This window comes from Rana temporaria, chromosome 9 (assembly GCF_905171775.1).
Source record: "Rana temporaria chromosome 9, aRanTem1.1, whole genome shotgun sequence".
Lineage (NCBI taxonomy): Eukaryota > Metazoa > Chordata > Amphibia > Anura > Ranidae > Rana > Rana temporaria.
Window position 1 is genome coordinate 125,138,737 of NC_053497.1, and position 15,506 is coordinate 125,154,242.

The 15,506-nt window shown below is 44.2% G+C and overlaps 1 protein-coding gene across 2 annotated transcripts in view; it reads right to left on the reverse strand.

The window, feature by feature from the left end:
* DDX31 (DEAD-box helicase 31) overlaps positions 1-15,506 on the reverse strand; it is a 126,127-nt gene that overhangs the window by 80,755 nt on the left and 29,866 nt on the right. For both annotated transcript variants that reach the window (XM_040324423.1, XM_040324422.1), the window contains exon 14: positions 10,564-10,623. In XM_040324423.1, coding sequence (XP_040180357.1) covers positions 10,564-10,623 — 60 coding nt within the window. The remainder of the gene's footprint in view (positions 1-10,563; positions 10,624-15,506) is intronic.

Here is a 15,506-nt window from a genome sequence, read left to right on the forward strand (position 1 = left end):
GGTAAAATTAGGTGTCTCGGCTTATACTCGAGTATATACGGTATTAGAAAGGGATTGTCCAAGCAGGGAAAAGCAACAAGTCTGCTTAATGCCCTACTCTCCAGAAGAACATACTTTCCTTTAATCCCTGTTCCATACAGCCATGAACAAGGAAAAAAAGCCAAGATTAAATATTTATCATCTAGCACCAACAGAATAGCCCCTGAAATCAATTTAACACTGTAGCCTCAACCTAATTTGTACACCTAGCCCCTATACTCTACCCTTAACATTCATAAACCACAAAACATTCTGAAAGGGAACCTGCGCTTTGCCTATAGAGGCCAAGGTACTTTTAATTATTAATTATTACACTTTACTGTCAGCATAAGAACAGCATGGTGAAGAAGTAACTAGAAGGTATGTCTTCTAGTTACTTCTTCACCATGCTGTTCTTATGCTGACAGTAAAGTGTAATAATTAATAATTAAAAGTATGGGGAGTCTGACTCAATCCTGTTCCCCCATCATGACAGTGCTGGTGCTTGGCGACTAGGCATTCACGTATCCAAAACGGGGTAAGAGCCCTTAGCACTGGGTAAGCTCCAAAACTTTGAGCTCACAGAGAGCTTACTCTACTCCAGGCAGCAGAACTGAGCATTGACGGAGTAAAAGGAAGGTATATGTATCTGGGGTGGTTGGAAATGAAACTATAACTAAAGAAAAAACTTTATTTTATTTTTATTTTTTTGCATTGAGTAGAGGTAGAGATCCACATCCTCCGTTTGTCCTGTTGAACATTTTCTCCAAAATGGAAAGTGGAAGAAATGTCCAATTTGTAGGTTGTCCCTAGAACAGAAATAGAATGAAAAGCTTCAAATGGGGACACAAGTTCTGCTGACAACCAGGGATTCCCACACTTTGGAGGGATTTCCTTGTACTTCCTGTTGTGGCTATGGGACAGGAGGTGAAGGGAAATCTCCCCAATGGGACACAGATGGCAAAAAATAACCCGACAAGTTGTTGGGTTACACAACAGTACTCAAGGGGTTAAATCTGCTGCAGACTTTTGTTTCCCTTCTGCTGCGTCAGGTCAGTCCCACAAACTCGGGATAATGAGAAGACACAAGACCCAGGTGTGATGTGTCAAAAACGTATGTGAATTAGATATTTGTATAAATCAACGGAAGGCAATGGCTACAACAAAATACAGCTTAGCAGTTTGCATACATAGTGAGAAGGAAACTAGCCGATAATACACTTTGCAGATTTCGAAAAAAGGATTTGCCTTTAGTTCCTGTTTACTCAACCTGTTGTGTTTTTCCTCGGCATGTGAATCCAATACAGAATTGTGCACATGACCCCACATTAAAGTAAGTAAGAGGGGCACTTTAGGTGTGTACTCAAGAATCCAGCCATAACCATTGCATTCTAAACAGAATGATTCTAAACAGATTCTTAAAAGATTCAAAGTTACCATTAGGTGCTGTAGGCCTCTGTCCTATGGGAGTCAGAGGTAGCTTTTTCTTGCATATTCATCATCTACTACTCTATGATCAATTGTCTTCTTATACAAGCTAATTTACATCACAATATTCTAAGCCAGCTCAGGCCCCCATAAAACAAGAAAACATTGTTCTGTAAATAGTGATCATAGCAGAGGGGTTCCTTCAGGCACCAAAGGTTGTGGGTCTAAAGGCCAATCTTGAGCCAATTCCAATATTATATTCTACTATATAGTAAGTCCTTTGCTGAATTTCTAAAAGTAAAAAAAAAAAAAAAAAAAAACTAAGCCTACTAGGCCCCGTCACAATAGTGATCCTGCCACTTGTGACAACTCACCAGCCACAGGATCACTAGAGAGGGCTTCCTCACTGGCCAGAAGAGTGACAACTCATGGTTCCATCACTGGCCAGAAGAGTGACAACTCATGGTTCCATCCCTGGCCAGAAGAGTGACAACTCAGGGTTCCATCACTGGCCAGAAGAGTGACATGAGTGACATGGTTCCATCACTGGCCAGAAGAGTGACAACTCATGGTTCCATCACTGGCCAGATTGGTTCCATCACTTGCCAGAAGAGTGACAACTCATGGTTCCATCACTGGCCAGATTGGTTCCATCACTGGCCAGAAGAGTGAAAACTCATGGTTCCATCACTGGCCAGAAGAGTGACAATTCATGGTTCCATCACTGGCCAGAAAAGTGACAACTCATGGTTCCATCACTGGCCAGAAGAGTGACAAATCATGGTTCCATCACTGGCCAGAAGAGTGACAACTCATGGTTCCATCACTGGCCAGAAGAGTGACAACTCATGGTTCCATCACTGGCCAGAAGAGTGACAACTCATGGTTCCATCACTGGCCAGAAGAGTGACAACTCATGGTTCCATCACTGGCCAGAAGAGTGACAACTCATGGTTCCATCACTGGCCAGATTGGTTCCATCACTGGCCAGAAGAGTGACAACTTATGGTTCCATCACTGGCCAGAAGAGTGAAAACTCATGGTTCCATCACTGGCCAGAAGAGCGAGAGTGAGTATACCTCACTCTTCTGATCTGCCACAGAAACATGCCCATGAGTTGTCACTTGTATGTCATGGGTCTTATTCTGCATCATGAAAGTCAGCTCATTACAAACCAGTAAAAACTTTGTGTGCAGCTTTTCCTCCTCCCTCGCTGCATTATGGCAGAGGAAAGAACTCCGCTCTTGTAATTCTGGTGAACAGCAGCACACAGCAGTGGTGACAGACGATATAACATTTTCTCCTGTTCGTTTATGAGACCCAAGTCTTCCTCACTGCATTGTGTATGGCTGCCTAATTGGCATGGAAACTCCAATCACAATGAATGCACACTGTCAAAGTTTCTAAAGGGAAGTGATGTTTATGGGGCAATCCTTTTAGCCAAATACAAACAAGGAGGTCTCTGTGGTTAGCGATTACCTATTCTATGTAGCTTCTGACACAAAAGCTTGTGATACAAGCACATCTGATGTCATCTGTGACAAAACGCGTTGGGTGGGGCCTTTGGGAGTGATGTCTCCATGAGGGATTGGTTGAGCGGGACGGATCTCTATGCATCTGTACTGCATTGTTACACATTGTGAAGCCTAGTCTGGTCCTTGGACATTGTAAGTGTGTAGATTTTATGTACAATAAATAATTTTTAATATGGTTTTACACTATGGGGGTGCTTCTTGCCTTTTGTCCCTGAGAATTATTGTACTGATTGTCCGGAGCAGAGGTGATTAATTGGCTGGGGGATAGCCTTAATAACCCTGAAAGCGCCGCTTGACCATTTGCTGTAATAGTGATAGTCATGGTTATCTGATAAGCAGCTGACTTTTCTGGTCTTTACCCACAGGTGCATTTGGATTGGTCTGAATTCTGGAACTACGATATTGTGTGTTTGTTTGAGGACTCACATTTCTTTACACCTGCACTTTGGACATCTTTTTTCCTGTAGGATTTATGGCCATTTATTATTTACGAAATTTATGATTATCTTTTTTTTGGACACTTTTTTTGTATACACTGATGATTTTTAAAGTGTAACTTCACTCTCTCAATCAACATTGACTATTTTTAATCCCTACACTGCTATTTAGCATTAGTAAATAGATAGGAAAGTATATATTTACTTGTTTTAAGCTTTTAAGAGATACTTCATAATTATTATTCAGCTGCTGCACTTGCAGGGTTCTAATAAAGGGAACGTAGCAGAAAATTCTAGCATTGCAGATTGAAAACAAAGTATAATTTTTATTAACATTCAATTACAATATGACTTGTTTAGGCAATTGGATTATTTTTTATTATTAGCCACCCCCCCCCCCCCACAAGAGAGGAGTTACCCTTTATTAGGGATTTCCTGAGCAAGATTTCCCCACCAAACTTCCCCAGCTGTGTCACCTCTGCCAAGGTGCCCCCCTCCTCCTCTGCCCCAGGGGAGTATCACTCCTCCTGCTGAACTCTCTGTAATGTAACAAATGAAAAATCAATTAGAGCCTTGTAATGGCCACAGCAGGTGTACAGAGATGAGAACTCAGGTGCTGGAATCTTGCCATTAGAATCTCGAGGGATAGAAGTAGGTGGGTGATTTAACTCGCCAGAATCCACACAAAATCAAAAAAATTAGTCGCTGGTAAACGCTGGCCAAACACTGATGGACATTTAAAGTGATTGTAAAGTCTCTTTTTTCTTCCTATAAAAATAATAAACATGTTATACTTACCTCCTCTGTTGCAGTAGATTTGCACAGAACAGCCCGATCCCCTCTTCTCTGGTCCCATTTCTATGCTCCTGGCCCCTCCCTCCTTTTCAGTGCCCCCACAGCAAGCAGCTTACTATGGGGGCACCCGAGCCGAGTCAAAGCTCCGTGTCCAGTCAGACACGGAGCCCTGCCCCCTCTCTCCCCTGATTGGCTAGCTGACTTTGATTGACAGCAGTGGCAGCCAATGGCCCACTGCTGTGTCTCAGCTAATCAGGAGGGAGAATATCAGGCGGCTGAGACACTCATGGACCATTCTGGACATAAAAGGGACCTCCGGTAAGTATTAGGGGGGCTGGTGAACACAGAAGGCTTTTTATCTTAATGCATAGAATGCATTAAGATAAAAAAAACTTTCTGCCTTTACAACCACTTAAAAGTATATGTAAACCCTCAACTTGTAATGCAACCCATTCAGTTTAAAATAGAACCAAAATCGAAAAACATTTGTATGTATGTATGTATATATATATATATATATATATATATATATATATATATTATATTATATATATATATATATATATATATATTATATTATATATATATATATATATATATATATATATATATATATATATATATATATATATATATATATATATATTTTACAATCTTTTTTCCCAGCTACATAAGGGACTAGAGAGGTGGGATTGGAGAAACAGCAGCACACTGTCCAAATGCTTACAATAACGCCACCATGCATCATACCAATGTCCCTGATCACCACCATACCAACATCCTAATCACTGCCATACCTCATACCAACATCCTGATCACTGCCATACATCATACCAGCACCCTTATCACCGCCATATGCCATACCAGCATCCTGATCACCGCCAAAGCTCATACCAACATCCTGATCTCCGCCATATCTTATACCAACATCCTGATCTCCGCCATATCTTATACCAACATCCTGATCTCCGCTAAATCTCATACCAACATCCTGATCACCGCCATACCTCATACCAACATCCTGTTCACCGCCATACCCCATACCAGCATCCTAATTACCGCCATACCAGCCTCCTAATCACTGCCATATGTCATACCCCATAACAGCGTCCTGATTACCGCCATACACTATACCAGAGTCCCGATCACCACCATGCCCCATACCAGCCTCCTGATCACCCCACAACAGTATCCTGATCACCGCCATACTAGCATCCTGATCACTGCCATACGTCATACCAGTGTACGGCATTTTAGGGTCTCAACTGATCTATTTTCAAACATATATCCCATAGTTTGTATAACTTTTACACAGACTAAATAATATATACTGTTTTGGGTTATTTTTACCCAAAGAATGTAGCAGAATACATTTTGGCCTACATTCATGAAAAAATAATATATTTATTAGCAACATTTTATAACAAAAACTTTTTGTTTTTTACATTTTGTGTATCTTTTCATTTATACAGTAAAAAAAAAAAAAAAAAGGTGAAAGTGTCCAAACTTGAAGTGGTTAAAGCGGAGGTTCACCCTAAAACAATTATATACCATTACATCCAGCATACTTCCGACATCTACAGTATGCTGTTTTTTTTTTTGCCGTACATACCGTTTTATTGTTATTTTCCCCCCGGCTTCTGGCTCATGCGGGACCGGGCGTTTCTATCCAGAGGTTAGATGATTGACGTCTGGTGAAAAACTTCCCCTGGCGCATAAGGCGCGTCACCAGTTTTCCGTAACTAGCTGACCTGCGAGTCGGCTCTATATGGCGCCTGCGCAGTCAGCTCTACACAGCGGGCGCAGGCGCCGAATAGAGCCGACTCGCAGGTTGGCTAGTTACTGAAAACTGGTGACGCGCCTTATGCGCCAGGGGAAGTTTTTCACCAGACGTCAATCATCTAACCTCTGAATAGGAACGCCCAGTCCTGCCGGAGCCTGAACCCAGAGGGAAAATAACAATAAAACGGTATGTACGGCAAAAAAAAACCCGGCATACTGTAGATGTCGGAAGTATGCTGGATGTAATGGTATATAGATGTTTTTTAGGGTGAACCTCCACTTTAAATCAACGTGACCATCCCTGCTCAACAGAAAACAATCGTTTGATTGACATCTGTCGAAGCTGGAATGTGCATCCAGCAGGTAAAGTCACAATGCAGTCATAACATCTGATCTGCATTCATGTCCGAGGTCAAAGACCTGAGACGTGAAAGTGAGAGGATCAGAATGACAGCCATCAAACTAGCTTTTCCTAGAAGGAGATCAGAGAAGTCAAGCATTGTATTTGTCTTGTAGCATGCTTCCTTGAAAGCTAGCTAATGATATAAAAGAGAAAATGATCTATAGAGGCGGTACTAGTCACAAGCGTGTTTACAGAGTGTACAGCCAGAGCTGCAGCATCAGCATGGGGTGAATCACGAAGCTGACATTCCGCTCATCCAATCCCAGACTGCAGCAGTATTTAGTGCAGCCACCTTGCCCAACGCTGGCAGGGCGCCCATCTATAGCTCATCTTTACCGTGGGTGTGGAAAGGAGGGGGGCAAGATGCAAAAAGGTCATTTAGAAAATGTTTTACTGTTTACTCAGCCAGGCTAACTCATGTTGCCATATTCTGGCACCTTCAGCCAAGTGCCTTGGCCTCCCTTAGCTCGCCTCAGCCTGACTTTATTACGCAGCCCAATCTGTCGCCGTAACGGCGGGGGACGCCTCCCCGCTGGTGGCTCTCCGCGTTCAGCAATAATGACTTTTGGCAGGACGGAAAGGGCGAGACGGCTGCCTGGATTTCTCTGGCGGAGGCTCCGAGGCCCCCGTTCGCCTCGCTAGCTGCCATACTTGGTGAGCTTCGGCGGCAAATAAATGAGTCATTTTAATCCGGCTGACAGGCGGGCACCAGAGCAAGCTGACTTCCATCTGCACCATCCGGGGTTGACGGAGGAAGCTCAAGCGAGCGGAACTAAATCTGAAACGTCAAGACGAGTCAAAGTCGTAACGGTGCCTGCAATTTCAAGCGGAATCTGGCTGAGAAGCGATCGCCGCCAATATCTGAATCCGAAGTGTTTATAAGCATAATTTGGCCATTACTTCAACAATGTCACGGCCAGACACTGTGCCAATCCCATTTGGGCACAAGGCAATTTTGATTAAAGGTAAACTCCAGCTAGGATACAAGTCTACTATAAAACACTGTTTCTATCGGATTTTGAGTCGGGGTAGTAAAGACGCAATGATAACGATTTTTGATCAATTTCCAGCATCAGAAATTAAAGGAAACTTAAAGGTTGACAGACATTGTTACTTCACCCACCACTCCTTGAAAGTCCTTGACCAGAAAACACTGCTGTGTGATCCCACAGTGGATTGGTTATGTGAGCCAATACCTAGGCATTTGGTCATGTTATCTCTTAATGAGTTCAGATTGGCTAATCCTCCCTGTCATGTGATCAAATGCTTAGACATTTGGATATCTGACCTCTCTTGAAAAGCAGGTAGGAAAGGTCATATGATCTCTGGAAAGGATATAGCTGGTCATTCTTTTCCAGTAAGTTTTCTGGCGAGAGATTAGATTATACGAGAATGGCCATAATCGCTTGATGTTCGATCCATCTATGGCCAACTTAGGAATTGTAATTGGCTGATTTCTCCCATTCAGCATAGGCATATGATCATGGCAGCGGCTGCTGTGGGCTCCTGGAGCAGCACCGTCTGCTGTATTTCAGGCCATTGATCACCCTTAGTTTCAAGTTCAGGATAAACAGGGTGGTTGGGAATAATAAATCTCAGATTTTTGACAGGGTGGGATTTGCTGCAGGATAAAATTGCATAGTGTGTGATGCCTATTATACAATAAAACAGAACATCCTGCTGCAGGCAAAACATTTTCTGCTGTGTTATTCTACCAAATGGTTAAGCTATAAAAAAATTAGGAGACAGGTAAATGCGATATTCCTGGATTTTCTGCTTAGCTTAGAAAACGCAAAGGGCAAAGACGAGCCCTAGCAGCCTCCTCCGTGGCACTGAAGAGGTTAAGCATCGCTCCGCCTCTCTTTCTGCAGTCGGCTAAGCTGTTTTTTCGGCACTAATTACTCCAGATAGCTGTAATTTACAAGTTGGTGGTGGGTCGGAAGGCTCCAAGCTTCACACGTCCTCCGATCAACAGCTGCCACTATTAGAAAGCTAATTGTGCAGCCTTCTGTAGCATGCAGCAGGCTGGCTGCCTGTGCGATGGAGGCCACAAACTGGCTGCTGCTGAAGAGTGCCAGAGCCGCGGAGAAGCGGCATCAAACTCCACCGTCTCCTGCCAGTGGAGGGGAGATGAAGGACATTCAAGGACCGGGCAGAGTAAGAAGTCAGTGCTTGAAGGAAGAACTTCAGTAAGCATGGCTTCTATCTAAGATGGCAGCACAATGCCATAGTGGATCGGACATTAAAATTCACACAAAATAAATGTGCGTGCACCAGAAATACCAATCAATTTATTTTTATTTTTTTGAGTGGAAAAGGTACATCTTCTGGCCATAAATACAAAACAGCTATTTCCAAGTAGGGGTGAGCTCAGGAGTGTTTTAAACATAGTCTGGACCTATCTGATTGAACCTGCCCAGAGGTTGTCACTGTACTGGGCCAATCATAAGTGGCAAAGGAATTTGACGCCCCAAAGCCACACATATGCACACCCCTTATGCGGTTGCGAGGTGGGGAATGCCATAGCCGCAGATGATTGGTCCAGTACAGCGACGGCTTCCTAGTGGGTCTAGACTAGGATCCAAACATGCATGAGTTTATCCATACTGCCAGGCTCTGTTATATGAGCTAAAGTCTAGGCAGCTTAGCTTAGAAGTGTGGTCTCCTATGTTGTAGACATGTGGCCTAAAGCCAATGCAGCCCAGATCTCTGTGGTCTCCTATGTTGTAGACATGTGGCCTAAAGCCAATGCAGCCCAGATCTCTGTGGCCTCCTATGTTGTAGACATGTGGCCTAAAGCAAATGCAGCCCAGATCTCTGCGGTCTCCTATGTTGTAGACATGTGGCCTAAAGCCAATGCAGCCTAGATCTCCGCGGTTTTCTATGTTGTAGACATGTGGCCTAGAGCCAATGCAGCCTAGATCTCCGCGGTTTCCCATGTTGTAGACATGTGGCCTAAAGCCAATGCAGCCTAGATCTCCGTGGTCTCCTATGTTGTAGACATGTGGCCTAAAGCCAATGCAGCCTAGATCTCCGTGGTCTCCTATGTTGTAGACATGTGGCCTAGAGCCAATGCAGCCTAGATCTCCGTGGTCTCCTATGTTGTAGACATGTGGCCTAAAGCCAATGCAGCCTAGATCTCCGCGGTCTCCTATGTTGTAGACATGTGGCCTAGAGCCAATGCAGCCTAGATCTCCGTGGTTTCCCATGTTGTAGACATGTGGCCTAGAGCCAATGCAGCCTAGATCTCCGTGGTCTCCTATGTTGTAGACATGTGGCCTAAAGCCAATGCAGCCTAGATCTCTGCGGTCTCCTATGTTGTAGACATGTGGCCTAAAGTCAATGTGTGATCGCCGCTGGAGTCCCGCGATCGGTCCCCGGGGGCTGAAGAACGAGGAGAGGTGTGTGTAAACACAGCTTCCCCGTTCTTCACTGTGGCGCTGTCATTGATCGTGTGTTCCCTGATATAGGGAAGCATGATCAATGACGTCACACGTCCAGCCCCACCCCCCTACAGTTAGAAACACATATGAGGTCACACTTAACCCGTTCAGCGCCCCTAGTGGTTACCTTCCATACTGAAATTGTAATTTTCACGGTAAACAATGCATTTTTATAGCATTTTTTGCTGTGAAAATAACAATTGTCCCAAAAATGTGTCAAAATTGTCCGAAGTGTCCGCCATAATGTCGCAGTCACGAAAAAAATCGCTGATCGCCGCCATTAGTAGTAAAAAAAAAAAAATATTAATAAAAAACAATCAATAAACGCTTATTGCGTTTTTTTTTACCAAAAATAGAGAGAAGAATACTTATCGGCCTAAACTGAGGAAAAAAACTTTTTTTATATATATTTTTGGGGGATATTTATTATAGCAAAAAGGAAAAAATATTGCATTTTTTTCAAAATTGCCGCTCTATTTTTGTTTATAGCGCAAAAAATAAAAACCGCAGAGGTGATCAAATACCACCAAAAGAAAGCTCTATTTGTGAGGAAAAAAGGACACCATTTTGTTTGGGAGCCACGTCGCACGACCACGCAATTGTCAGTTAAAGCGGGTCCGGGAAGTGGTTAGGATTTGAAAATGAAAGGTAGAAGCCGATTGGTTGCCTTGTACATCTGCCCCAGTTTTGATAAAGGAGGATTATACAGTTCAGCTACTCACCGTGCACAGTAATATCCCAGCTTTAGCTTCAGTGAAATGTTGGAAAACTTCTGTCCTTTCCTAAAAAGAAAAAGAAAAACTGAATAATTAGTCAACATGTGCGATTTAATGTAGCCCGAAAGGGATGGACATGGTCAGCAACAATACCCGGGTAGGTCGTGGCATTTAAACGATGGTACTAAGGGGCCAAGAAAATCTCCCGCACACAATTACACCACCAGGCTGAACCATTGATACAAGACAGGATGGATCCATGCTCTCATGTGGTTTACACCAAATTCTGACCCTTCCATCTGAATTTCGCAGCTGAAATCGAGACTCTTCAGACTAGGCAATGTTTTTCCAATCTTCTATTGTCCAATTTTGGTGAGTCTGTGCGAATTGTAGCCTTAGCTTTCTGTTCTTAGCTGACAGGAGTGGCACCTGGTGTGGTCTTCTGCTGCTGTAGCCCATATGCTTCAAGGTTCAATGTGTTGTGTGTTCAGAGACGGTATTCTGCATACCAAGTGGTTATTTGAGTTACTGTTGCCTTTCTATCAGCTCCACCCAGTCTGCCCTTTCTTTTGACCTCCGACATCAACAAGGCATTTTCTGGGTTTTTAACCACTTGCACATATACGTCGGCAGAATGGCACGGCTGGGCACAAGCACGTACAGGTACGTCCTCTTTAAGTGCCCAGCCGTGGGCGCGCCCCTGCGGCGCACTCCCGTAACCCGGTCCGAAGCTCCGTGACCGTGGGACCCGATCGCAGCTGTAGTCCCGCGATCGGTCCCCGGAGCCGAAGAACGGGGAGAGCCGTGTGTAAACTCCTGTTTCTCCTGTTCTTTACTGTGGCGCGGTCATTGATCGTGTGTTCCCTTATATAGGGAATCACAATTAATGACGTCACACCTACAGCCACACCCCCTACAGTTAGAAACACATATGAGGACACACATAACCCCTTCAGCGCCCCCTTGTGGTTAACTCCCAAACTGCAATTGCCATTTTCACAGTAAACAATGCATTTTAAATGCATTTTTTGCTGTGAAAATGACAATGGTCCCAAAAATGTGTCAAAATTGTCCGATGTGTCCGCCATAATGTTTGCAGTCACGAAAAAAATCGCTGATCGCCGCCATTAGTAGTAAAAAAATAAAAATGAATAAAAATGCAATAAAACTATCCCCTATATTGTAAACGCTATAAATTTTGCGCAAACCAACCGATAAACGCTTATTGCGATTTTTTTTTACCAAAAATAGGTAGAAGAATACGTATCGGCCTAAACTGAGGAAAACATTTTTGTTTATATATATTTTTGGGGGATATTTATTACAGCAAAAAGTAAAAAATATTGCATTTTTTTCAAAATTGTCGCTCTATTTTTGTTTATAGCGCAAAAAATAAAAACCGCAGAGGTGATCAAATACCACAAAAAGAAAGCTCTATTTGTGGGGAAAAAAGGACGCCACGTCGCACAACCTCGCAATTGTCAGTTAAAGCGACGCAGTGCCAAATCTCAAAAACTGGCCGGGTCCTTTAGCTGCCTAAAGGTCCGGGTCTTAAGTGGTTAATTTTTTGTTAAACAAACAAAAAAAAAAGACTGCAAATGGTGGGCAGCACTGATAAGTGGCACTGATGAGAAGGCACTGGTAGGTGACACTGTGTGGAGGCACTGGTGGGCAGCACTGATGGGCACTGGTAGGTGACCCTGATGAGAAAGCACTGATGGGCACCGATAGGTGGGCACTGGTAGGTGATACTGATGATTGGCTCTTTAACTCAAACTGTGATCAGCAGTGTCCTCTGCGCACTGTGATCACAGAGCACGCCGCCCACGCCCAGCGGTAGGCCGCCATAAAACGGCCTCCCAGAACTGGCCGTCTGCGCTCTAGCCGTCATTTGACCGGCAAGTGGTTAATAGGAAAGCAGAGGAACTGGCAGAAACACCAGGGATTGCACATAAAGGAAACAATACAAAGATAACAGAATACTTTCTAGCTAAGATATGACGGCCTGCGCCGTTGTATCTTAGCTTTCTACTTAGGCCGGCCGCTAGGGGCGTGAACGCTGATTTATGCATAGAATGCGTAAATCAGCGAGATACGCCTATTCACGAACGTACGCTTGCCCGTCACAGTAAAGATACGCCGTTTACGTAAGACATATGCCGGCGTAAAGATAAAGCTGCTCCCTAGGTGGCGCAGCCCATGCAAGGTATGGACGTCGGAACAAGCGTATCTTTTTACGTCGTTTGCGTAAGTCGTACGCGAATAGGGCTGTGCGTAAGTTACGTTCACGTCATAGGCAGTGTTCGACGTATCTTAGGCATTCTATCCGACGCACTGGGATATGTCCACGGACGGCGCATTCGCCGTTCCTTAAAAACGTCAATCACGTCGGGTCACGAATCATTAACATAAAACACGCCCCTGTTCCTCATTTAAATTAGGCGCGCTTAGGCCGGCCCATTTATGCTACGCCGCCGTAACTTAGGAGGCACCGCTGTAAGTCAGAGCACTTGCCTCTCTGACTTACAGCGGTGTAGCGTAAATACGATACGCTACACCGGCTGAAACATACGCCGCCCTACGTGAATCCAGCTAATAGACGTTTTGTATCACTTTAATGAAAGATGAAAAATAACAGGCTTACTGGCTAGGTCACCAGGGGAAAATAAAAAGGAAAAAGTTTAAAAGAAGAAAACTAATGCAGCCACCACATCTAAGATTTGGTAAGCTGCAATAAAATAAAAAATAAATGTCTTGAATTTTATTCCACTTTAAGGAGAACAGGGGAGCATCCTCAATCATTAATTTTTTTAAGTGAACCTGCAGAGATTTAATGTTAATGGCGGCAATGTTAGGGTTAACCAAAAATAAATAAAGTGTCCCTTGCGCTGCCTTATCCCCAGCAACAAAGAGGTAAAAATGTTCAAAGACTTGTGGGCGAGTAACCCAACAACTAGCGCCTGCAAAGTTTTAGTCTAACGTGTGCCGCTCACCGCCCCCTGCTGGGAAGATTAAATAGATTGGGTTACAGGGATGAGTTGTGCTTTTGTCCCTGGCAGTGACGGAAGGAGTGGCAGGCGAGGGAGGGAGGAGGGGAGCTTCCTAAAATAACAGAGGAGGAAGGAGGATACTATTAATTTGTTTCAAGCATGAGGAGGAGGAGTGCCACCATCTGGGAGTCCCTGTTTAGTCCTATTAATGCTCCTAATGCGAGGACATCAGGAACTAATTGCCCCCTCCCAATCCTTGCCCTCCCTCGCCAAGCCCCTCTTGTCGCCGTTAGCAGCTGGCCGGGAGAGGATTAGCACAAACAAACACTCTCAGGTGGAGGGGAGAGAGGAGCGCAATGTACAGCTCACACAAACCACTGGGACCGAGTCTGGTGCTTGGTGATACGGGCTACTCCTCCTGAGTACAAGGCCCGGCCTTATTAAAGAGTACCTGGAGTAAGAACAGAGTAAAGCCTAGTACACACTATTCGTTTCCAGCGGGCTGAACCATTGGCTGAGAGCGCTGATCAATGCTGATCGGCGGACCTTTCTCTGTCATGCCCCTTCAACAGAAGCTGCCCGTTTCGGCTGGCAAAAGTCAGACCAGCTGCCGTACACATGGGCCAAATGTGGGCCAGAGCCGATACCGCCCAATATTCAGCCCATGTGTACAGCTCTACGGCAAAATGATACCTGGTTCTTCCAATGATGTATGTACTACAATGTTTTAAAGTGCCAAGTCTAAAGCTTACTTGTGTTTAACATTCATAAATGGGGTGCCCCAAGTGCATCCCCCCTTCCCCACATCACCAAAGGGCCCAACATAAAATTCAGTTAATATTAGACAGCAGACACACACAAGGATCTAGTGAAAGGCAATGAGCATGATACAAGAAATGGTCAGAGATGGCGGACATGATACAAGAGATGGTCAGAGATGGCGGACATGATACAAGAGATGGTCAGAGATGGCGGACATGCTACAAGAGATGGTCAGAAACTGAAGACATGAGACAAGAGATGGTCAGAAACTGCAGACATGAGACAAGAGATGGTCAGAAACTGCAGACATGAGACAAGAGATGGTCAGAAACTGCAGACATGAGACAAGAGATGGTCAGAAACTGCAGACATGATACAAGAGATGGTCAGAGACTGCAGACATGATACAAGAGATGGTCAGAAACTGCAGACATGAGACAAGAGATGGTCAGAGACTGCAGACATGATACAAGAGATGGTCAGAGATGGCAGACATGATACAAGAGATGGTCAGAGACTGCAGACATGATACAAGAGATGGTCAGAAACTGCAGACATGAGACAAGAGATGGTCAGAGACTGCAGACATGATACAAGAGATGGTCAAATATGGCGGACATGATACAAGAGATGGTCAGAAACTGCAGACATGAGATAAGAGATGGTCAGAAACTGCAGACATGATACAAGAGATTGTCAGAGATGGCAGACATGATACAAAGGATGGTCAGAGATGGCGGACATAATACAAGAGATGGTCAGAAACTGCAGACATGATACAAGAGATGGTCAGAAACTGCAGACATGATACAAGAGATGGTCAGAAGTGGCAGACATGATACAAGAGATGGTCAGAGATGGCAGACATGATACAAGAGACGGTCAGAAACTGCAGACATGATACAAGAGATGGTCAGAAATGGCGGACATGATACAAGAGATGGTCAGAAATGGCAGACATGATACAAGAGATGGTCAGAAACTGCAGACATGATACAAGAGATGGTCAGAGACTGTACATAATTACAAGAGATGGTCAGAGCTTGTAGACATGATACAATAGATGGTCAGAGACTGCAGACATGATAAAAGAGATGATCAGAGATGCTAGTCGTGATACAAAAGATGGGCAGAGATGGCAGGTAAAAACCATTACATCCATATGTAGGGGGTGGGTCCACTGATGATATAAGGGAC